The 25,434-nt window shown below is 35.4% G+C and overlaps 1 protein-coding gene across 4 annotated transcripts in view; it reads left to right on the top strand.

Moving 5' to 3' along the window:
• Positions 1-24,067, top strand: part of LOC150100282 (proton channel OtopLc-like) — a 121,969-nt gene extending 97,902 nt beyond the window's left edge. For all 4 annotated transcript variants that reach the window (XM_090402747.1, XM_090402746.1, XM_090402749.1 and 1 more), the window contains 5 exons: positions 437-551; positions 1,583-1,829; positions 9,523-9,683; positions 12,446-12,629; positions 22,510-24,067. In XM_090402747.1, coding sequence (XP_090258873.1) covers positions 437-551; positions 1,583-1,829; positions 9,523-9,683; positions 12,446-12,629; positions 22,510-23,501 — 1,699 coding nt within the window. In that variant the 3' untranslated portion in view covers positions 23,502-24,067. The remainder of the gene's footprint in view (positions 1-436; positions 552-1,582; positions 1,830-9,522; positions 9,684-12,445; positions 12,630-22,509) is intronic.
• The last annotated feature ends 1,367 nt before the right edge of the window (positions 24,068-25,434 follow it).

Below are 25,434 nucleotides of genomic sequence, written 5' to 3'. Positions count from 1 at the left end.
ACTTTTCGAGTGTGACACGGAACGTTCTTGTCTCCAATAAGCATGGTAGTGCCATACACCGGGCAATGAAATTTATTTACAAAATCAGACAACCCGTCAATCTTTTCTTCTACAACGAATGAGTCTACAATACAGATATACGGATAAATTTACGGATGCATTCTTCAATTTGGATACAGCAATTTGAATGTTCCAAGGGAAGGGCTGATAGAAATGAGTGAAAAAAAAAACGTTATTAGTTTGGATTGGATCTTGTTCTTTGATGAAGTTTTCTTAAATTCTGCATAATAATTCTCCAATTTGTTAATCACTAATTTCTATTTTTTTAATTTTTTTGTTACGTTATTGTACGATTTATAATTGAAAAACTTATGATGCTAATGTGGTATCACTTGTTATAATCAAAAACAATAATCGTGATTTCACATAATTTCAGCGATTCCATAGCAGCAATGTTGAGTGCTGTCTATGCAAAGTTGCTGGTAGTCATGGGAATTTGTTTTCCACTGGCCGAAGTCATTTCGCATCGTATCCCAGTCTCTTATTATGAGGTAGGTTTCAGCAGCTTAAATTTCAAAATAAGCAAAATAATATAAATTTCATGAAATTTAAATATAACAATCCAAAAGATCTTTCAAACAAATATAAATGAACTTTTATCTTTGTGCATGTTAGGACTTTTCTTATTCTTTTCATTGGAATGTATTAATTTTTTACGGAGTAAGTATTAGTCTTTTTTTTTTTATCCTAATAACATTTTAATTTTTCTCAATACTATGGGTATTAGATCCTTTGTTATTTTCTTTATTGGTTAGGCGAGAGTTCGAAAGTGTATCCTTTTTTTAAAGTAGTCTAAATATTTCACTTAATAGGATATATTTTCCGTCTAAATCTTGACTAAGCATTAGTCAAACATGTAAGACTAGGTGTTGACCTATAAAATTTCCTAACTTTCTCATTGTTTAATAAATATATCTTTCATAAGAAATCACCTACTAGAGGAGAAATTTAATTCCTTTTATTTGTCATTTCGACTCTCAGAAATTCCCCATATTTAGTATTTGGGGAATTTTTACCAGAGCAAAGTTAGTATTTGGGGGCATTTTATACTCGTGTAGTTGATTGCTTCACCTCAGGAGATTTGAGGTGAAGCAATCAACACGAGTATAAAATGCCCCCAAATACTAACTTTGCTCTGGTAGTCATTAAGCGTACTCTGTTATTTTTGAAAGGAAATTTGTCAATTGTAATCTACAATTCGACTTTAAACCTGACCGATTTCACCGTGTATCAGTCTGTCGGTATGATAATGGAGGCTGAAAACTGAAAGTTTGCAAAAAGTTCCGTTGACTGTAAATATGGTTAACAGCTTAATTAGGCAAATGCTTTGTTGTTTCATGTGTAATAAATAAAACAGCTTTAAACTGCAGCCTTATTCTTTTTTTTTTCATGGCAACAAAAACAACAGTTTATTTGAGAACCATTTTTATTGTGTGTGTGGGCAGTGCTTCTGTTATACTTTTGTTTAGATGTATATCATAATAATTCTCTGATTTTCTTATGCTTTGTCTCACCTTTCCAGATCTTCTATTTGTATCTCTACGTGGGAAGCATCGCTTTCCTTGGCTATGTGTACTTATTTCTATTAAGAAGAAAGCCCGAAAAGGTGAAGACTCGAAAAATGACATTTTTTCATACGGTTTTGAAAAGAGTTGGCTCGTTCTCGAACAAGACAGCTTTGAATTTAGAACAAGGTAGCACAACCAGTCATAAGAAGAAAGTTGTGGACGCACATTGTGGAAGTTTTTACCTCCGTCTGGGAGCAGTAGGTTAGTCTTTCTTTTCTTCTCTTCTCAAAAAAAAAAAAAAAACCCGAGGTGCTCCGATTTTTCTCACCTCGTTTAACAGAAAGATTTCATAGAATTATGAACAGCAACATAAAATATGGCAAAAAATGATGTTCCATTTTAGTTCTATGATTTAATCTTGCCTTTTAAATTTGATCTATTAACCATAGATAATACTTGTACTGATAAGTTAAAAATGCTGAAAAAAAAAGTGCACGTACAAGCAGGCCCTAAGGGAATACATCGTTATATATTATAGTTCCCTCTTAATTAGACAAATCAATTTCTACTTATTTCCTAAGTGTGAAGTGGTCGAATGCGCAGAAATCAAACTGAAAGCGATGCAGGGGATTCCCGTCTTAACTAGCTAGCATAACGAGAGCGAGTGACGGATATTAAAAGCTGATCAAACTTCAATATGACGCTTGAAGAAATAACAAATTAAAAAGTATGTAATGAAATTGCATACTTTTTTACAATAAAATTGTGTTTTAATTTAATTAAAATAAAAGTTGGAGTTTATGGATGATAATTTATAAAATGTATTTCCAGTATTTTAGCAGATATGTCACTAATTCCATTAGACTGGATGGCCACTTCAAACCTCTACACATGAATTCTCTTTAGATGAGCCCATCATGAAGCCTCAACTCTCCCAAGACCTGCTGGTGCATTATTTATCTGTCCATCTATCCATCATAGGTCTGTAACTACCATTGTGAGAAATCTGCCTTCATTTCTTACTTTTTTTCTTTCTTTCTGTTTGCCCAAAGTATTTCAACGTTCTGTCACTGCTCTTAAGGAGTCTCTTACCGATCCTCTCTAGGGCTCATCTGTTTGTACGCATTTCAAGGTATGAAACTCTCAACGTCTTCTGTAATAGCACATCTCAAAAGCAACTGGCCTTTTCCCATAAGGCATTTGTTTTAATTTTTGCATTCATAAGTTGTCATTGAAAAAACAGCTATATACGGAATCCTCAGTTTCATTCTCAGAGTGAAATCTATTTTTCCAAACTTTAACCAAGTCTCTTCACCAATCTGTTGGCCTTTACTAATATATTTTCTGACATTTTCTGAACAACAGGATCTTCATTGTTCAAATTTGACGACCTCCTCAATTATTTTCACCTTAAGGTATTTATTTCGCAAGTCATTATCTGATTACACTTTCTTCAAGAACCGCAGTCTGTCTTACTAGAATTTGAATTTAAGTCCTCCGCTGTTGTTGATTTCATTAATCCTTGTCAATAATTCATTCTAGCCATTTCCTCCCATCTCATAGGAGTGCTGTGCCATCACGATATCTCGGATTGCTGACTTGCTTTCATGTACTCAGTGACGCGAAGACAAGAATTAGAGGGAGGCTTCTTATCTCTCCATCTGTTGAGCGCAGATGGAGAGATAAGATCTTCCGTATATAGAAGAGAATAAGCAATTAACACCTCCTAATTTTGCATGTTGAACACAGCTTGTCTTTGGGTAGTCTCTAAAGTACATTGCCAAATAAAGTTTAAATTGTCTGTACTTCTGGTTGATCTTTCTGACAGAGGATCTAATCTCTGGTGCCTTTTTTTTTTTAAAAAAAAGTCCTCGAAGCTTGTCCCATTTAGTTTAATTATTAGTAAAATCTTGCCCAAATGAAAGATTAAACAGACAGTTTTATAGTTCTTGTAAACCATCTCCTCATCCTTCTGATACAATGGAATAAACACTGACCTTCTCCAACCTTTGGACAAGACTAGTGTTCATGTCTCCCACAATATTATAATTAATCTATGAAATGATCTTATATCTCCAATTCCCGTCTCCTTAATGGCTTATCAGTGAATGTCATCTGCATCCTGAACGTTATTGTAATTAAGCTCCTTAAGTGTTGCTCTTTCAACTTCGTGCCTAAGTACAAGAGGTTTCGAAAATTTGAAAGAGGCCAGCCCGCTGTGTAAGCTTATTCCAAATTTTTCTCACCTTGCCTTCTGTACATGAGAAGCAATAATTAGAAAAGGGATGGGTGGACTTATACATTCTATTTTCACATTTCTTTGCATAACGCCTGTTCTTGGCCTGTATGATGTGTTTACTCCATGGAAACTGTGATAATCTTCAGTCCCTGTGTTCCAGAAAATATGTATTGGCAACTCATACTGAGTGGACTAGGCATGATACAATCGATTACAATTACAGCAGCCTTAATATAAAAGGAGTGTTGCTAATGCTATCTGCAGTGGTCGATCAACAGCATCAACGAATTTCTTTTCTTTTTTTTTTTTTTAATATGGTTCCCACCCACGAAAGGTTATTAGTAAACCTATAGTACATTGTGTACGGTCGGTGGGCTAAGGATATTTTCCCCATTTCTTTATCAATTATATATATTTTTTGTAATTTTGTATTTATTTTCACATAGTCCGGAAGCCCTGCTCTAGAGAGACTTCTTGAACCCATTTCAAGCTCCAATAAGTGGGGAAGTGGTCTCATACCGGACGATCAAATTCATCTCTCACCTAAAGACAATTACAAACATCCATGCCCACGCGGGATTCGAACCCGCGACCTATTGGTTGGAGAGAGGGTACGCTAACCACTCGGCTAACGTGGCCGGCAATGTGTCTCAGATAGTTCAACAGTCGTCTTCATAATGAGAGAGAGAGAGAGAGAGAAACAAAATATTTGTTTCTGAAGGTCTACTAGTAACACAAAATTAGCTCTTCGAATGAAATGCAGTCAGGACACTACGAAGTCTTAATTGACTTCTTTGTATACGAAGATAATTATCGCAAAGAAATGAAATAAGAAATATTATCATAAACAGAACCTTTTAGTATTAGATAAGCAACCACGTGTGAATAATATGAGAATTACTGTAATGTTTAAGTATAATGTTTGCATTATATCCTGTCTAAAGTAAATACAAAGGTCGTCTTTCATAATTACTCCAAAAATTGCATAAATTGTCGTCCTTGAACCTCTCATTGCTTCTTACAAAAAAAAAAAAAAAAACACCGTTATGGGTAGCAGCCACTTTAATTAGTAACTGATGAACGAAGTTGCGCAGACTCTTGTGAAGTGTCATGTTTGTTACTACTTTAACCGTTAACAGTTAAATCCGTTTAGCACTGAGGGATAAGTGCTTTTAGATCAATGTCTTTTGTACTCCTGAGCTCGAATTTCAGAAGTTGAAATGCGTTTATATATAACTGTAAATCCCAACTGTCGGACATTCTACAAGTTTGATGCCACTCTCTTTCGGAAGAGGGTCTGGTTATGATCGATTAAAAATTTCAGAGAAATTTATAGTCATCTTATATGCACTGACATATAGGATGTCTATAAATTTCTCTGAAATTAGGGCTCAGGGGGGACATAAAACATTGATATAAAGGCACGTATCCCTCAGCTGTAAAACGATTTAACTGTTGGCAGTTGAAGTAGTAGCGAATACGACATTTGTAATATTTAAATTACTGGTTTTAATATCATAACTAAGTTGAAATAAAAGCTAGCCTAGAAGTAGATACAAATATTTCCTATTAGAGGAATACTTCGTATTTTATATTGTAATCACTCATTCTTATGGTATAAAGAATATCTATGGTCTCTGAAAATAATACCATATAAGTTAGAAAAGTTTCGTTAAATGATATACATCATTATAATAAATAGTAGTGTAATAAATAAATGTATGTCAAAGCTTTTCACACCGTTGCTCAAGCACCAGATTTTCAGAATTTTTTCCAGCTCTTCATACAAATACTTTGAAGTTCAATGTCAAATAGATATTTACATTTTGTCCAAGTTTCATGGGATGAGCAAAAATACGCTTATGGCGGATTACTCAACTGAAAAAGAGACCCCCCCCCCCAAAAAAAAAACATTTACACATATCTAAAACTTCTATGCAGAAGGAATGTTTTATAGAGAACGACATGGACAGATATTTTAACTGCTCCAAAAATTTATGTATTGGTGATTATCCTTTCTTTTAAGCTTACACGGTGATCCGAATGCATTTTTGAAAATTATGGAGACAACTACCGTATTTGAATAAAAACTTTAGTTTAATATAACTAAAATCTACATTCGACGTTTCGACCTTTATGTCAAGGTCATCGTCTGGAACATACGACTATACACAGAAAACAAGCTACACTACAATCAAACTGGTTTCTTAAAGACACTGACCAACCGCTACAACAATTGTTGGCCTGACCTCTGGTGAAAAAAATAAAAAAATAAATAAAATAAAATAAAAAATAAAGAAAATTATACATCAACGCTAGAGTCCTATTATTAGTGTTATCTGTTGGTTGTAGAAATGCATTGGGCACAACAACAAGTATCTATCTATATACATATATTAACATCATGTACATTCTAGCCAGTTGGTATGGAATGGTTTCTAATACTAGCTGAAGATTGGCTAGAGTCCTGACTTATGCTGGATCTTATATATTAGGTAGGCTGAATGTGTGCCATCCAGATCCTTGGAATTTTCATGCCATCTTTGTTGTTGATATTTGGGTGGTGTATCAGAATTCGCAGGCTTCCTTAAATTTCCTTTTGTACCAGGTTTTTGTGCGGTGTAAAGAGCAGGTGCTTTTCCAGTTAATTTCGTGTAAGGTGTTGAGTGCGTGGTCTGAGAGGCCTGCTTCACCATAATGGTTATATTTAATGTGTCTAATGTGTTCTTTCTTGCGTATAGGGATTGTCCGTCCTGTTTCACTAATGTACGGTAAGTTACAGGTGCAGCGGATGCAATAGACTACAGGATGTGCTAATGGGAGGAGAGGATCCTTAGAGGAGTTGAATATTGTTTTAAATTTAGTGGGTGGTTTAAAGGTGGCATTGAGGTTATAATGTTGTAGGATTCTGTTGATTTTTTCCGATAACCCTTTAATGTATGGGATGGATATGGTTTTATTGTAATCCAGATTCGTTTTTGTTGTTGTTTTATGGAGTATTTTATTAATAGTATTTTTGTTATAGACATTATTTATGAATGTGTCGCTGATTATTTTTAGTTCTTGTTTCAGGGCTTGCTGGTTAGAGCAAATTGTTGTAGCTCTGTTTTTAAGGGGGTTAATGATTCCATATTTTTGTGATGGGTGGTGGTATGAATTAGCATGTATGTATTGGCCAGTGTGTGTCGGTTTTCGGTAGACCATGAAGGATAGGCTGCCTGAAGGAAGACGTGTGACTTAGTGTGTCTATGAACGGGAGCGAATTTTGGTTTTCGATTTCGATGGTAAATTGTATGCGTTCATGTTGTTTGTTCAGGTGGCTAAGGAATGTGTTTAGCGTTTGTCGCCCGTGCGGCCAGATCGCAAACACGTCGTCAACGTATCTAAGCCAGACTGTCGGTCTTAATGTGGCGGAATCGAGAGCCCTTTGCTCAAAAGTTTCCATGTAGAAGTTAGCGATTGGGGGGGGGGGGATAGTGGTGAGCCCATGGCTGTACCTTCTTTTTGTAGGTAAAATTTGTTTTTTGCTACACGAAGTAACCGGACTGTAGTACTTGGGCAAAGAGGGCCGTAATGTCCGGCGGAAATTTGTTCTGTAGTAGGAGAATTGTGCCATTGATGGGGACATTACTGAAAAGGGCAGAAACATCGAAACTGACTAATATGTCGTCTTTGTCGAGTGTTATGTTTTTAATTTTGTTCATAAAGTGTTGCGTGTTTTTTATGTAGGAGAGGGAATGACCTATCAACTCCTTGAGTGTTGCTGCTAATTTCTTGGCTAAGTGGAAATTGGGACTGTCTATTCCTTCCATGATTGGTCGAAGGGGCACATTTTGTTTGTACATTTTCGGGATCCCATATATTCTGGGGGGGGGCGTAGTGGGGTTTGAGTTTTTTAACCGTGTCTGGTGGCCAAGAAGTGACGGACTTGAGTAGTTTCTCTGTTTTATCCTTTATCCTTTAACCATAGTCATCCCATACATTAAAGGGTTATCGGAAAAAATCAACAGAATCCTGCAACATTATAACCTCAATGCCACCTTTAAACCACCCACTAGACTTAAAACAATATTCAACTCTTCTAAGGATCCTCTCCTCCCATTAGCACATCCTGTAGTCTATTGCATCCGCTGCACCTGTAACTTACCGTACATTGGTGAAACAGGACGGACAATCCCTATACGCAAGAAAGAACACATTAGACACATTAAATATAACTATTATGGTGAAGCAGGCCTCTCAGACCACGCACTCAACACCTTACACGAAATTAACTGGAAAAGCACCTGCTCTTTACACCACACAAAAACCTGGTACGAAAGGAAATTTAAGGAAGCCTGCGAAATCCTGATACACCACCCAAATATCAACAACAAAGATGGCATGAAAATTCCAAGGATCTGGATGGCACACATTCAGCCTACCTAATATATAAGATCCAACATAAGTCAGGACTCTAGCCAATCTTCAACTAGTATTAGAAACCATTCCATACCAACTGGCTAGAATGTACATGATGTTAATATATGTATATAGATACTTGTTGTTGTGCCCAATGCATTTCTACAACCAACAGATAACACTAATAATGGGACTCTAGCGTTGATGTATAATTTTCTTTATTTTTTATTTTATTTTATTTATTTTTTATTTTTTTCACCAGAGGTCAGGCCAACAATTGTTGTAGCGGTTGGTCAGTGTCTTTAACAAACCAGTTTGATTGTAGTGTAGCTTGTTTTCTGTGTATAGTCGTATGTTCCAGAAGATGACCTTGACATAACGGTCGAAACGTCGAATGTAAATTTTAATTATATTAAACTAAAGTTTTTATTCAAATACGGTAGTTGTCTCCATGATTTTCAAAAATGTATTGGCAATTATCTTTAAAGTTTAATTAAATCAACAGAAATTTCTCTATTTTGACCAGTCTGATATCTGTGCTGATTCACATAATAAGCACCAGTCAATAAGACTATAACTTTTTTGAATGTTAAGTCCATGATGCCCCTTCCATGTTTATGCAGTTCTCAACGGACAGATTTATTAAAAATGGATTGGTGAACCACAGTCTGTGTCGAATTCCTCAATAGTCTTCTCTGCCGTTGTATAATTAGTTTCGGAAAAGTATAATATGTTGACCTTATTGCCATACTAAATAAACCACCCTAGGGTGTTTTCTTCACTGATACATCTGATAATGTGGCAACTTGAAGAAATGCATGTAGTTCCCCTTTGAAAAAATATTTGTTTGTAGCATATCTTTCGGGTGGGGGTATGGTTTACTTAATTGGAGAAGATCGTTTCTTTTCCGGCGTCGAATTTTATTTTCCTTATTGAAATAGCTTTTCATTCAGCGTCTGTTTTCAGATTTCCCTTTATTTTACATTAATGAATGGCATTACTAATTCATGTAATATTAACAATATTGTATGAATCAGCGTATTCATATAATATTAAGTGTTAATAAAGCATCCATTTATTATAAGTATGTAGATGTTAAATTACGTAAAATTTCCTATTACATAATCTAAAATCTATATACGTATAAATTAATATCAATACTTAGAAGTATTTTGAATTTAGATGAACTTTCTTTCTTAAACAAAATGAAAATAATAATGTTCCATATTGAGCGGCGTCAAATACACGTCAAAATGCACGTCTAGACGTGTATTACTTTATTATCATTATTATTATTATTATTTTTTCTGGTAGGCTTTGGAATTGGCAGCATGATCTACTCTGGTCTTGAATTTGGACAGTTTTTCGAATTAGATGTGGATTCGCTTTGTTACAATGTTCTCTACGGAATAACTCCCAGCAGTCGCATGGCATTCACCTTTATTCAGTTGTATTTCATATTCCTCAATTCTCGAGTAAGTATTGCTTTTGTACTTAGTAAGTACAACGTTTGCTTAGTAAGTACATAACATAACATAACATAACATAATATGGAAGTGATAAAGGATAGGGTATTTCTTACGGAATTGTGGAAAGTTCTTTTATTTTATTTTATTTTGTTTTTTAAAATCCTGAATGATTAGTTCCAACAATAACATATGGAAACAGTAGTCAAGCTGAAACCACTATTCAGAAGCAGTAATAATTGGTAAATACAATAGACAGATTCTTGACAATGAAACTCTTCGGAAGTATCGATAATTGACAGATATACAGATTCTTGGGTAAGATGTATTTTTATGAAATACATGGCAAGCTAGCACACTGAGAACGTACTGTGTGCTGACTTTCCATATACACATATACTGCATGTTTTGTAGTTTGTAGCCTTTTTGCTATTTCGTATTCCCATGTACATTTAATTGATTCTTCACCTTCAGTATTATTTATCTCCTACTTACACTGCTCGACAAAATTAACAAAACACTTAAAAAAACTCATGCAGTTTGCGATGAAGCAGAACAAAATTCGGTATTGCAGTACAAGAGAATAATAATGAAGTGAGGAGATAGCGAGGAACGTCGAACAGATATAAGAGGCATTACACAGGGTCGCATTAGAATGACCAAAAAGATTACAGAATTCGACACAGTACAGAAGTCAATACATTATGCTTCGAAAATATCGTCACCAGTGGCGTCGCGTGTCCATTTAGGTTGGGTGTGCTGTCGTGTGGCTTATGCAACCTACACTACAAAATTCACGTCAATTGGACCGTATGATTGCAATTTCATCGATGTGTGAAAGTTTTAAGAGTGCATAGCGCATCAGCGCTCATCTTAAATGGTCCAATGCAGTTAATTGTAGGAATAACTTTAGATACTTTAATTTATCAATTAATATAATTTTAAATATGGAAAGCATGAATGTCAAATGAACAATATAGCTATGCTTCACGCACTCGTTTATGTGAGAAGCACAAAGGCTTTACGCTTCGTGGTGATCTAGATTATCATCGGCATACAATTTGAATTTTTGATACGATTTTTAAATACAGCCATATAATACGCACAGAAATCTGAAAAGTAATAAGTTGGGAAATTATTATTTTACCGGATTGAACCAAAGAAAGGCTGAATAACTCTTTTTACTTATTTATACACAAGTTCCAACCTCTTTCGACTATCATACAATCCGTGAAATCTCTGGCAGAAAACGAGCAATTCAGTACGTTTGTTTTCCATTGTAAATATGGGCAAAAAAAAGTATAAATTATTTATAGAAAATTATGTATTGAAATTGTCTACATCGGTGTCCTAAACACGTCAGTTCACACTTCACGTACGCAAAACAGGTGAAACTCAGAAAACTAAAAACAGCAATTCATGACGAATGACAACGTTGCTGTTTTAGTTTTCTGAGTTTCATCTGTTTTGCGTATACATGAACTGTGAACTGACGTGTTTAGGACACCGATGATGTAGACTATTTTAACATATAATTTTCTTTAAATAATTTATACATTTTTTTGCCCATAGTTACAATGGGAAACAGTGTTGACGATGTACTGAATGTCCCGTATTCTGCCAGAGATTGGTTGTGGATTGGTTGACACAATAACCAATCACAGCCGCTGACTTCTAGCACCCCCTAGAAATAACAGCTCAGCTACTGATTTCTAGAGTGCTATTGTCTCAGCGCACACCCTTTCTAGGTGGTTTTAAAACCACTGGAAAGCTTAGAATTTGATCCGCTGCTCCATCTGTACGCCTGTTCAAAGGGGCTTAAATGTCCTTATTTGTGATCGCACACCGCAGGCTATTAATGCGAATATGATGCAATGTTTACGCCTCGAAAAGTGTCCTCTTCATGAAGCATTAGTACATTGTGTTTAATTTTAGGAATCACACGATGCCAGGAAACAATTAGTGGTCTTTAACAGGATGCAAAAATATAATATCGAAAGAAACTCCTTCTAAACCTTTTTTTCGACCGTTTCCTGATTTTTTCTCTCTTGCAAACTTAAGTTTAAAAATCGACTGTAGAACTCATACTATTATAGGCAGTGATATGAATGTTAAGAGTTCAGGGCTCTCACTTCTCCTCCCCTGAAAATCTTTTATTATTAATAGTCTGAGTTCACTATCAGTGAAGGGTTGAAGGTTGGAAAAAACTAGCTACCAATCTCTCTTCAAAAAATGAATGCTAAAAGCGCTCTGCCTATTCCTTTGAGAAATAAAAGTCCTTAGCGGTTTGTTTTATCTCGTTTTTATTGGTTGCTATCCTACCAGTGCAGTAGTTTCCGAGAGATACTCTAGCTCATTCAGACCCAGTGTCAGTTCCGCTTTGAAGTCAGGTAGTAAACAACTTAAGTGTGACCTCAAACGGAACAATACTCGTTTATCACACACACAATCTGAATGCAGATACTTTCTCTGAGAGATTTTCTTCTATCTAGTGTAGTGACTTCCACTTCATTTCACGCTTTTCTTTATTCCTTTTTTATAAGCGTAAGATAATAACAAACTTCCTTTTAAGCGTAACATTTGTTGTAACTATTCAGAGAAAATTTAATAGGACATTGTTTATATTAATAAAGGATGGACTGTCGAAATATTCGCGATAATTACGCAAAAGAAACCCAGGATCTTTCGGCTAGTTTAAGCATATACTGTATTACTTAGAAACTATTCTGCCAACAGATGAAACGAAACTGACATAAAATATAATTTTACAGATGGCCATCAACAAATATAAAACACTCGCCAGGTTTGGACTGATGCATATGATCGCCACCAATCTGTGCGTGTGGTTGCACGTGCTGGTTGAGGAAACCAAACATCAGATTTTGAGCGTCATCAACCTGAATGAAACAAATCTGGTACCTTCTTTCGTCTTGGAGGCACACAACATAGTTGAAGGTAAGTACATTTGCAAATGAAGAGTTCGATTAAAATTAAATCACCAGAATTAAAAAAAAAGAAATTAGATTGTTAAAATAATAATTCATTTACTGTCATGGTTTTAACTCTGTGATGAAAGCTGGTAGGAAGTATAGAAGGGAACGAGAGAGAGAGAGAGAGAGAGAGAGAGAGAGTAAAGAAATACTTCATACATTACTTGACACTCTATAAAAGAACAAAATACGAGATGGGTTTCCTTCTATGTGGTGATGAGCATACTACGTGTAGATAAACAATGTTGCAGAAAAAAGCATATACTTCCTATTTTGAGACACACACAGTTTTCAAGATGTCAGCTGTGGCTGACATCTTTAAAACAGAAAATTGGACAGTGGAAAAAAAATCCAAGAAGCTCCGACAGACACCCTGACCACATAATGTAATGGAAAGATAGAAGAGTGCTGAAAAGCGTTGTGCTTTTCTCCCAGTTTTCACCAGTGGATTCGCGCAACCATGAGTCCAGGGAGCTCTATGAAAAGGTTGTTGTGTATATATACTCAGGTTCAACTTACAATGTGCAGACGCTGCTGAGATTCGTCAGGAGCCTGTGTGGATTGTTCAGGAATAAAGTGAAGAATCATGATATTCAGTCTTCCAATCAAATGAATGTGTTAGAACATTTGCATTTGACAGGATAATGCTTCATCCCTTAAGTGCAGTGGTGGAATTGTTTTGGTGGCGAGTACTTTTGGTTTGGACTAATACATCGGCATTGCAGCGCCGATAAAAATGAATAATGAGTATTAAATTGATATTCTTGATAATCCAGTGTTGCCTACACCATGACATGTTTTTTTTTATGGCAACAACCTGCCTGGTTGAATATAGACTTTGATATTCAATAGTTATATCAATTCGATATCGAACTGTGAGAATTCTAGCAAAATGGATTGAGGATATGGAAGTTAAAATGACAGCACAGAGTCCCAGTCTAAACCCTAAAGAGCATCTGCTTTTGAGGTATCGGTTGAGGGCGATACCAAAATCACTATAGGAATGGACTATCATTTTTGGGACGGAATGAATCAAAATATCTATGTCCCTTTATCAACATTCAATTAGAAATCTGAATGTTGATAAAAGAAAAGAGTGCAGTCTCTTTGATTGTGACCAAAGGCAGATGAAACAGTGATATATTTATGGTTTATGAAACATTCAGGTGTCCTAGGAAAATTTTTCTGCATGATGTTTATTCCAATATTTCAAATACAATTACAGTTCTTATCGTTCATTTGTGAAATTTTGCTAAATATAACAATTGCGCAGTAGAAAGATAGCAGAATAACTGAGTTTTATCTCACATTATGAAATTGCATCGTGCATCAAAATTTCATACACCGTTTCAAGTGTATGCTTATAATATCGTCAAGTTATTTGTTAATAGTTTTTACATCAAATAAGCAAAGACAGCAATGTTTTCTTTACCTGTAACAAAGTTCATTCATGTATTCATTTTATTTGTATTAATCAACATCAGTTGTACAGAGTAATTTTGGTAACTGATATGTCTAGTATTTCTATTGATTGAATCTGCTGCTTCAAAACAAGTGTTAATTAAATCTATACAATAATTTTAAAAAATGCACACTACTTTCGCTTATCAAACTGTTATCTCCGGTCCACGCCTAGAATCCAATCACCTCTGCTAGCACCAAATTTCGTATAAAAAACAGCAAATTTTCTTGTATTTCATGTCTAAAGGGAATTTTTCTGTGAAATGTAAAAGTGATTTGACATTCATAAAATCAGGAATCCCACAGGACTGGAAGCCCACTCGGAGGAACAGATTTCTCATAATGAAAGAAAACTAAATAGTAATAAAATTCACAAATAAAAAATCTTCCTTGTCAATATGAGATAATTACGTCCAAGTATTATTTGTGTAAATTATTTGAATAATTTATTCTCATATTAGTTAACAAAATTTTGATAATAACTGAAAATGAGAATATAAAAACACAAAATTTGAAGAAATTATTGGTGTTACTAAAATCTGAAGTTCGAATAATAAAGGTATCGGATGAGGAATCTTTCTTATCTTTCTTATCTTTCTAAGCGTGATTTGTCTGAACAGTTGCAAATATGAGACAAGACAAATGACGTAGTATTGGATATACTCGTATACGTTTTTCTATTGGAAGTATACGTTGGATTTGACAGCGACCTTCCTGTGAAACAAGAGAGCATTGTGAAGCTAGATCAGTTTAGAAATGCTTTAACGCCATTCAAAATTCAGTTTCAGGATGAAAGTATTAGTGGGAAGAAGAAGACTAATGGTTAAACTAACATGCTTTTAGCCCAAAGCCCAATTAGGAGAAACGGAATGTGGACCCACATTCCGTTTCTTCACGCTTCACTATGTATTTCCGGTAATCACTTCCTATAGTAATCGCAAGATAGTTGTCAAACATCCAGTCATTAAGTCACAGTGAAATAATATAGCTGAATGAAAGGAGACTATGATTCACCCAGTGGAATCTAGAATAAATAGTACTAGTCGAATCATGGAAAAGAGCAAAGTGATATGCATGTACCTGATAATATGTTGATAACAGATTTGTGTGGAAGTTCTCTTATAAGAAATAACGAAACTTTTAGGTAGATATTTTGGTGGAGTGAACCAAAAATACCCCAACATGTAATACTTTATATCACAGATGTGGTTTCGACTATAAGACTGGATTGGAATTATGATTGACGCAAAATATATTATGTCTACTGTGTCTAATCTCATTCCATTTTGCCAGTTTTTTGTGGGATGAAAAACCAGCGTTGTTAGGAGGAATATTCGTAAAATCCTTATAAAAGTTCCTGACGTCCTAGCTGGATTCTAACTCAAGTTTTTATAACTAAAAGGCACATGTCCCGATTGGACTGTGGGAATTATAAAGATGGAAGTGAAGCAGTAAAATTATATTACTGTTTCATATCAGTTACAAATGATTTGGGTGGCGGTAGGTTTAATGTGGTAAAAATATTCAGAATGGAGAGCGACTTGATTAAAGAGAGGTACGGAATCTGTCAATTTATATTTTTTCCAAGATTCCTTCTTTTTCTTTCCCACTTTGGGTCTTAGATCTATTGCGACAATGTTCACTGCAATCCATTCTGCCATCGCATCCGTGGTCTTTCAGTATTTGGTTTCCATTTTTCTATTCATCTAATTCTGTCTTTGCATTTTGTTAACATGCTTTTGCTATTCCTGTTTCCTCTTTACTATCCGTTCATTTACTGGTTACGAGGCTTACTTTTTTGTGTCTTCATTTCTGATCTTATCAAATTTATCTTTTCCCACAGTTTTCCTAAGATTTCATTTCTGTAGAAGTGCTTAACTGTTTGATCATATTTTCAGCTCTTATTTCAAATGCACAAATTAATACTGGTCTTATAGTAAAATTATATGCTTAAAAGTATATACTTTTACATATGCTTGTCATACGATATTTATATTTGTATTTTTCCATATTGTTCTGTTTAAACATCCAGAAATCTTCATAGTTCTGGCGAGGACCACGTATAACATATCCGGAAAGAAACAAAAAAAGTATTAACAGAGAGGTTTCTAAATTAATATGTATATCCAATGAACAAACACTGAGTTGAATTATATTATAAGCATTGACATATCAGAGTGACTCATTTGATTTGTTGTAACTTCTCTTATATCCTAATTCATTATATGTAGGGGGTCTTTGATATATGCTGACCAGAGCTAGTTCAAGATTGGGTTGGATTTCATTTCGGTAGCTTTTCTAAATCTGAGTACATATTCGTTGAATTCTATGTATGCCATTCCTGTGAGTTTCCCGAGTACGCAATGCTTTTCTTTGGTTATATGAAAAGCCAATCCTGATTTATGTGTCCGTTTTTTTTTTTTCCCGTTTCTTCGGTAAGTTCTTTGAGACAGATTTCTACAGATCGATCTATCTGTCTGTCAAATATAACAGATATCACATGTACAGAAAATTCTGCACACCCCTTGGCGATCTTAGCATCATGGAGACCTCTCCCCTCTTTTGTAGTGGCGTAAAGGCAACTTTTAAGTTGCACTGCTTGAGTTTTTTTTTTTTCTCGCTGTGATTATTTGTGTGATTATTTTCGCCGTTTTGTCTGTAACATCTTTTATGTTACAGATGGAGTAATTTGAACTAAAAAGCAGCTCTCAGTTACACAACTGAGGGTTGCTGTTTAGTATGCTGTTTTAGCATACTAAACCAGGACTTTGGCTTAGATACGTTGATGCTTCGTCATTCGGCAAGGTTCTGAAGAATCCCTCCACAATTTTACAGAATTCTTTAACAGCTAAAACCATAAAAATCCACTTCATATTGGAAGTCGAAAGGCACAGATCCTTTCTTCTCTTTACTGGCAATTTTTCCTTTGAAGTCTACGGGAAAAAGTTCAACTCTGGAAGACACCTACATGTTACGTTGCATCATCATCATTTCCACAAACGGGGCATTATCAAAACACTCCAAGACAGAGATAACAACAAAAGGCAAAATCATAACAATAATAATAGCATATCTCACAGATATACTCCGGATATACTCCTAAGAATGAATACAATCTTAAAATCATCAATAACATCATATTCCAGTGAATATACAGCAGCAAGACGACTACAACCGTGCCATTTCTTTATGCTACATAAATAATGTTCCAAACGAAATAGTCAAAATACTCAAGCAATACAACTTAAAAGTGTCCATGATGCCATGCTTGGTTGCAAATAGATTATTGTTGTTCATGGCAGCTTCAACTCGCCTTAGGCGGATGAGGAAATATATTCAAATAATAAATTATTTGGATATATTTTATTTCAATTTAAAAAAAGTGGCACTATAATATTTTATATGCATTCATCTGGAATTCATGTTATTTGTAAGCTTTCTTTTAACTTTTCAGTAAAGTTATTTTTCAATTCATCTACAAATGTTTAGTAAAGTGTTCTTCCTAGTATTTTTGTTAAATTATTTATTATGATTATTATATGTAAGCACCTCCAGAGAGTCATGGACTCATTGATAGAAAGTGGAAAGTGTACGTTAGTTGGTGCTTATCTTTTCTTAACAACATTCATGTACTCTCAGTGTCCACTAGCAGCTTATTCCATTCCATCCTGACCACAGCCTGACTCAACTCTCAGATAACTTTAGAGTTCTTCCCCCCACTTATTATGAGCTGCGCCGTAAGAATCCGTTACTGGCTTGTATCCTTCTATCCTCCTCTTCTTCTATTTCTCAAACTTTGAATACCTCACTCCTTCAGTATGCCTTCATATGCAAGGTTCCACAAGCCACATATGATTTTGATTAGCCAGTACTGGACCTTCCCCACTGTTTCCGCATCTCCATCTAAGCACGCACATTAGTCCAGATGTGCTCAGATACGGAAAACTGAGCACAGTAGTCTAGCTTTGTAAATGAGAGAGTAGCTTCCTTATTCCTACAAGTTAATATTCTCTCAAACATTGCAATTATCCAATACGGTTATTAGCCACCTTGGCACTGTGACCTCTAAACTTTAATTCGCTGTCCATCATTACTCCTATGTCTTCTTTGATCGTTAATATAATACTCAGTCTGCACTGTCTTCAGCCCAAAAATGCATACCTTTGCACTGAGCAACATTAAATTGACACTCATTAAGATTTGTCCACGGAATCAATCTGTTTAGGTGAGCCTGCAATGATTCTGTATCAGAAATATCCCTTATTACTCAACCCAACTTAGAATGATCTGTGTGTATAACTGAATGTTTCCCCTCCAGACCATCTCTGATCATTGATACACAAGTTAACCAGGAGTGGTCCAAGGACAGAACCCTGTGGTACCACACTCATCACCTCATTCTCTTAGATTCAGCTCCTCCCATATATCGCTCTGATACCGGTCAGATAACCACGCTCCAATCCATGACATGCCTATTTTTCATGCATATCCCTTTGAATTTGTTTAAGAACCTCCTGTGCGGAATTCTGTCAAATGCTTCAATATAAAAGAATCATTACATACCCATTCCTCTTATCCAAACCTGCTGTTACTGCTGTAAAATGTGAATTGATTGGTAAAACAAGATGTAGGTTTAGTACAACCATGCCGTCCTCTATAAAAATCGAAGTATTAATTAATACTTCGATATTCTATTTCTCACCAATCTCTCTCTAATAGCTTAATAACTTCTCCAGAGATATAGATTGGTCTATAACGGACTGCAACAGTTCTAGCTCCACCCGTGTATAGTGGAATCATTTTGCTCTTTATCCACTCGTTAGGAATCTTGTTCGTGTTGGAATTGAAGTTAAACAACCAGGTTAGGGGTATACCTAATCTCTAACACATGGTTTAGCATATTTGTGATATCTCATCCCAATCCACTACTGTATTAGCATTAAGGTCTTAAAATATTTTTAGTATCTCCACTTCTTCCTCTATCTTTTCAATCAGACCCATCTCATTTTCCGGAGAACTAATAGATTTGTTAAGACTGTATATCTTACAAAAATGGTCACTTATTAACTAGCTATTTCTAATGTAACACTTTTCTGCCATCTGTATTTACTAAGATTATCCGTACTACGATAATTCATACTTTTACTTGCCATATAGCAAAAGAATTCCCTCGGATTTCCTTTAACCTGTTCAGATAACTTATTTTCATACTCTGATTTCTTCTCCTTGTATACTCACATAATTCAGTTCTTTGATTTTCAATTAATCTTATTTGCTTCTGAGTATAATTCATGCACGTGTTCGTGTTGAGACTAAAATGAAACACTTGGGTTAAAGGCATAACTAATTCTCTAGCACTGCTTTAATATGTATGCTGATATTTCATCTAAATCCACTGCTGATACCTCATCCAAACCCTGCTTATATATTCCTGACAGATCCATTAGTTCGCCAATCAAAGAACTGAATTATGAACTATACGAGATGGCTTGGACGTGTAGAAAGAATTTGTGAGCAGAGAGAGGATGACTAAACAAGCATTCAGGATGAAACTCGATGGAAAACGACGCATAGGAAGCCTACGGCAACATTGAGAGGATAACATCAAAAAACAAATAAATAAAAATAAAAACTTAGCTAAGATAGGAAAGACAGAAGTTGGTACTTGCAGTAAAGAAGCGTAGAGGTTCAGCTAGAGGAGAAGAAGAAGATTCTCCTCTTCTTTCTTCTTTGTACTGTAGAAATCGAGTTGTAGTTGCTTTAATTGGCTATTCCAGAATTCTCATTTTATTTCCCAGATTCTGTTCCTGGTTTTTATTTCTTAAGCTTTTATATCTGTCATAATTTTCTTATTAGATTTATCTTGTAGATATGATAAAGAAATTTCTTTTTTGTGCCAACAGTTTAACTTCCTCTGAGCACCAAAGGAAGTACATCTCTTCCTTTTATTTCCAACTATTCTCTCTCCTAATGCATTCGGCAGTAGAAGAGAAAATAATACAATTCTTTTATTCTTTGTTGATAAAATGCTTTACTACCTTCTCCTGTAATAGTTCAACCATTAAAATTTTTCTCTTTAATCTTGTTAATCTGTAGGTTACTTTTAGCTATAACGATCATTTCGGTTGGTTTTATTTTTATCTCGAGTTTCTTATAATTCTTTGTAATATGCATTATTTCCGCTTCTTGGATCTTTCTGCTTCAGGACTATAAACATTGATAAAATTTATTACATGCCCTTTCACCTTTAATCGCATATGAATGATTCTTACTGATCTGATATGCAGTTACATTATTTTATATTTAACTAATATCGCTTATGGAGTATTGTTGCTACTCCCGCTGTTTTACTTTCTTCCTTACTCCACTGTATGCTATTGCAGTTTTGTGGTTTATGCATTCTTTTCCTTTCTTCTTAATTTCATATAATGCTACTATTTTAATACTGTATTGCTTTATTATTTTTTATTTTATTGTTTGCTCTGGCTGCAAACTGACAGTAGAATTGTGGAATTGGCCTAGTTTCTCGGTGCTCCCTGAATTACCTGGACATAGTAACAGGCCTTCATGCTTAGGTAGCCTTTCTGGAAACAAACACCACCGATATGCTTCGTCCACATTGCCTGTTGACCCTTTTATCATGCTGATTAGTAGGAAGGATTAAAAATGATTCCACACTGTCGAATTCAGAAAGTTTTCTGTTTTTTGTTGGCAACAGAATTTTGAAAGACGCGTATGCTTGAAAGTTACACATTATACAGCTAGCAAATATGAGTAATCTCTTGAGGGACATATGTAATCATTAAGGAGAGACGCAATTCATATTATTCATTGTGCTTATGATGTCCATTGGAGTCTCAGTAGCTCCAATTTTGACGATGCTTTTTGGGTGGAAAGACCTGGGTTCGAATCTCGTCTACAACGTGAAGAGCCTTTATCAGAGTATTTAAATTGACTCATACGGTGGTGGTGGTGGTGGCAGGGTTTTTCCTCCGAAACTCGAATTTTTCATCCTGCACAACAGGCAAACCGGCCAATTTGCAAACAACCAAGCAACTTTGCCCATGGCGGATTTGAACTCGCAGGCTTTTGGCTGAAGAGCGGGTATGCTGTCCGCTAAACAAAGCAGGCCAGAATTTAGAATAAGCAATTGAGACCACTTGGTGAGCATATTATTATCTGTTGTGTTTGATATTTGGGGATTTTTTTTTTTTTTGTAGAAAAAAAACCCAAATCTTCAGAGAAAAACTCCTTCGTTTCAGTCCTAGGTTGATTATCTCAGTTGTTAAAAAGTCAGAATCGAATACGCTATGGCCTTGAAAGCGTGTTTTGTATTCACACATACTCATACATTCATGTTCTGAAGGGCATAGCGGTTATTATTAAATTTCGTGCAAAGAAATAAATCTTATAGAGTAGCTGACATCAGAATACAGAAGGATCTTTCAGAACAAAATGCCTTTTGGTGCTGCAAATATTGTGCATGCTATTTTTTATTCTTCATTTTTGTGTCAGGTCCACTTGCCTACGAAAAATTGGTAAAACCACTAGTACATTTAGGACAGTTGAATAATCATGAAGTACGAACTCTATACACAAAATGGAACTTTTTAGGCCTCCACTTTGGATAATAAACTCAGTCAAAGAGCGAACGGACGTTTGTATGCTTCATTTCCTAGTGTCATTTCTTATGTTAATCACAAACGATGCTTTTCTGAATTAACTGATGTAGTAGAGTATCAACGAAATTTTTCTAATATGAAATAGCACCAGGATTACAATTTACAGTTTAAAAAAAACTGTTTTTTCACTAATGATCTTAACAATAAAACGATTTATAAATAAATATAATTTCAACTGTTAGGCAACTATTATAGTAATGCAATTTTGTAATTGCATTTCTTTGTTATATTATAAAATAACCTTGAGATGTTTTAAAATATACAATAAACATTTTAATGTATAAAATGTCTAAACATCTTATAAATATTTTCATTTTATATTTTTCATTTTTTTTTGTATTTTAGGTTGTATTATATAAATAATACAACCTAAATAAATATATTATATAAAAAACAACAAATTTTAAGGAAGTACCTTTGTTCCTCCTCGTCCCTTTCTGTGGAATATTTTTAAATTTATTATAAATTAATTTTCATCTTTTATTCCCTCATCTACAAAAATATGCAAGAAGAACACACAGTAAATCCAACACATGCGTGTTGGGGTGGGGGTTATGACTGAAATAATCAAGCAAAAATCAGTTATAGAATTATTAATTTGCATTATAATATATTTAATCTGATTACTGATATAAGTAGTACATCGTATGAATTAAACTAATAAATAAATGCATTGTGGTATTTATTTATTTATTTTTTCAGAAAGCGCTGATGATGTGTCTCGACACAGACTCGACCATGTAGGAGGTCATCACATCTCGAAGCGATCTATGCAACACGGAGTGTACATGAATAATCACGGATGCCGTCGTCTGAATATTATGGGAGAACTTGTACAAAACGCTAGTCCTTTCCTTTTTCCTTTTACCATTGAGTACAGCCTCATATCCGCAGCTATTCTGTACGTGATGTGGAAAAACACCGGAAAGTATCGACTTAAAGCAAACCCTCTGGACAGCGCAAGTGTGCAGACAGAAAGCATCGGGAACCGACATCGCCACTATTATCAGGTCGACTGTGCTAAGGCGAATAAGGGACTCTTTACAGGTATCCTCGTACTCGTGTTATCCATCATATGCTTAATCATCTTCTTTGTTCTCATCAACAAACCTCAGTACAAATATCTGGCGGTCCTAGAGGCTCATATTGCGGAGTTAGCAGTGTATCTCCTCACTACTGTAGCAGTGGTTGTAGCACTATACCAAGTGAGGGAGATGAAGTATACCACCCACCAGAACATGGAACTGGATAATATTCTCCTAATCGTGGCTCAAAGTGGCCTTTACTTGTTCACTATGTTCAGTGTGATTGGCGGCCATTTTACTATTGACCAAAATACAATTCTGGTACTTCTAACCGCTGTAGCCTGCATCATCCAGGGCACTCTGCAGACGATATTTATCTTAGACGCATCCCGTCGCTATGCGCACACAAGTGATCTTGCTTACAGGAAGCCAGGGCGCGAGATGGTAACCTTTCTATTAGTATGCAACTTTGCTATGTGGGCTATCAATACTCTGGAGACAAGACGAGCAGATTCCAACCCGGTACAGATGCATTTTTATGGCTTCTGGGCTTGGACAATAATCACTCACGTCACCACGCCTCTCACTATTTTCTTCAGGTTTCATTCTACGGTTTGTCTGTGTGATATCTGGAAGAAAACGTACAAATTAAAATCAGACGATGTTTAGCGGTGATGGGATAGCACCACTAAAAGTTTGAAAAATTAACAGAAGAGACGTTGTGTTGTCGAATCTCGTGGATATTATCATTGGTACCATGAGTAACGGGATCTATATAATAGCTTCTCCGTTTCTGGTAAGCGGAATGAAGGCAAAGAGAAAGTTCCATAAAAACGACACACAATCTCCATTAGTTTAGTGGAATATGAACTGTGTTCATGGATCCAACGTTATTTCCAATGTGCGTATGCGTGTATGTTTGCAGGTCTGGTGAGTGGTGATGTATGAACCGTCTAGCTCTTGTCAACTCAGGTGATGTCACAATACATATCTAAACTCCTCACATATCTGTTTTGAATACATCTTTATAATTGGAAATTCTCTTCCGTCTATGTATTCTGAATCATGCATGAGACCAGAATTTCTCTCTCTAGCAAAATTTTATATAACATCTTCTGGAAAACGCCATCTTTTTACTTCCACGTGAATTTTAGATAAATAATGAATGTTTCGATACACTTTTTCCTACTTTTATATTCTTTTTTCAGGAAAAATAAAGTGAAAGTGTTTGGTAACATTGAAGTTCACTATAAACAGTAGTTCTCATTAGTTTGAAAGAACAAAAATTACATCAAATAATTAATTTATAGATGTGCAAAACGTCAGCAGAGCACGCCATTGTGCGCATGTAGAAAATGTCCAGTCCCCCCCCCCCTTTCCCAGGCAGCAAAACAAGTGTTACAGACGGACGCTAAGGAATGAAATCGATGAGCGTCGAATGGACTATTGAAAAACAAACCATGCTTACAAAAAATATAATATACAGTCATAATCCTCTCATAACTGAATTTTTTATACATGATCTTTGTTCCTCTCTAGGAAATTTTGTTCTACAGTGGTTTTCAACGCTCATCTATTTCACTGCCTCGCGCCTGTCCGTGAGCAACTTGTTTTGATCTCTGCACAGGTGTCTGTATTCCAGAACGGATGCTTCATACCACTTTTTTTTTTTTTCAGAACGAACACACACGCACACACACACACACACACACACACACACACACACACACACACACACACACACACACACACACACACACACACACACACACACACACACACACACACACACACACACACACACACACACACACACACACACACACACACACACACACACACACACACACACACAGCGACGTTCTATCCAACCACAAAAAGTACTCAAGTACTAAATTAACTCAAATAGGTTCAAATTCTATTCAATGAGTGGTTTAAATTCCAAGGTTCAGTAAATAATCCCACCAGAGCGTTTCCGAAAAATGCACAAATTGCACTCGAAAATCGCAGGTTATGTAATAATAAACTGAGAGACTAGCTGCTATGCTATAAGTCAAACTCCTATAAATGATCTAAACTGCAATCTGCAATCTGGGTCACTTCGATATGAAATCCAGTCCGAAGAAAGGCGGCTATTTAAGTTTCCCGAGCTGAAGGTTAACAGAATACATTTGAAAGAGTTCATAATTTCTAGTGATACTTCTGTTTACAGAATATTTCTTTAAAACATCCGACTTCCGACTCATACAAAGATTTTAGAATTTATTATGAGTTACGAGTTCCAATGGTGAGGTTGATTCGCTGAAGAATCTAAGGCTACTAGTCCAGTGTATTATGTCTGTAAGTTGCATGTGTTTCTGTTGCCGGTTTGCCTCTTTTGCTGGATGAAGAACTAGTCTCCGGGAGGAAAATCTAATTCACCTTTAAATATTAATAATAATAATAATAAAATCCCAGTCGGGATTTAAAACCCAGGTCTTTCTAGCTATCGAAATCGACTCAGTCAAATGAAGAGAGGAGGTTTGCTTTCTTCATATCAACAGGCTGTGTTGTTCAGAGGCAAGTCGAAACAAATAGAATGTTACATTTCAATTTTTCTCAG

This window comes from Typopeltis vanoorti, chromosome 13 (assembly GCF_054136105.1).
Source record: "Typopeltis vanoorti isolate ZY-2024b chromosome 13, IOZ_Tvanoo_1.0, whole genome shotgun sequence".
In the NCBI taxonomy this organism is placed as follows: Eukaryota; Metazoa; Arthropoda; class Arachnida; order Uropygi; family Thelyphonidae; genus Typopeltis; species Typopeltis vanoorti.
Note: the sequence above shows the minus strand (reverse complement) of the source record. Positions and strands in the feature narration are given on the sequence as shown.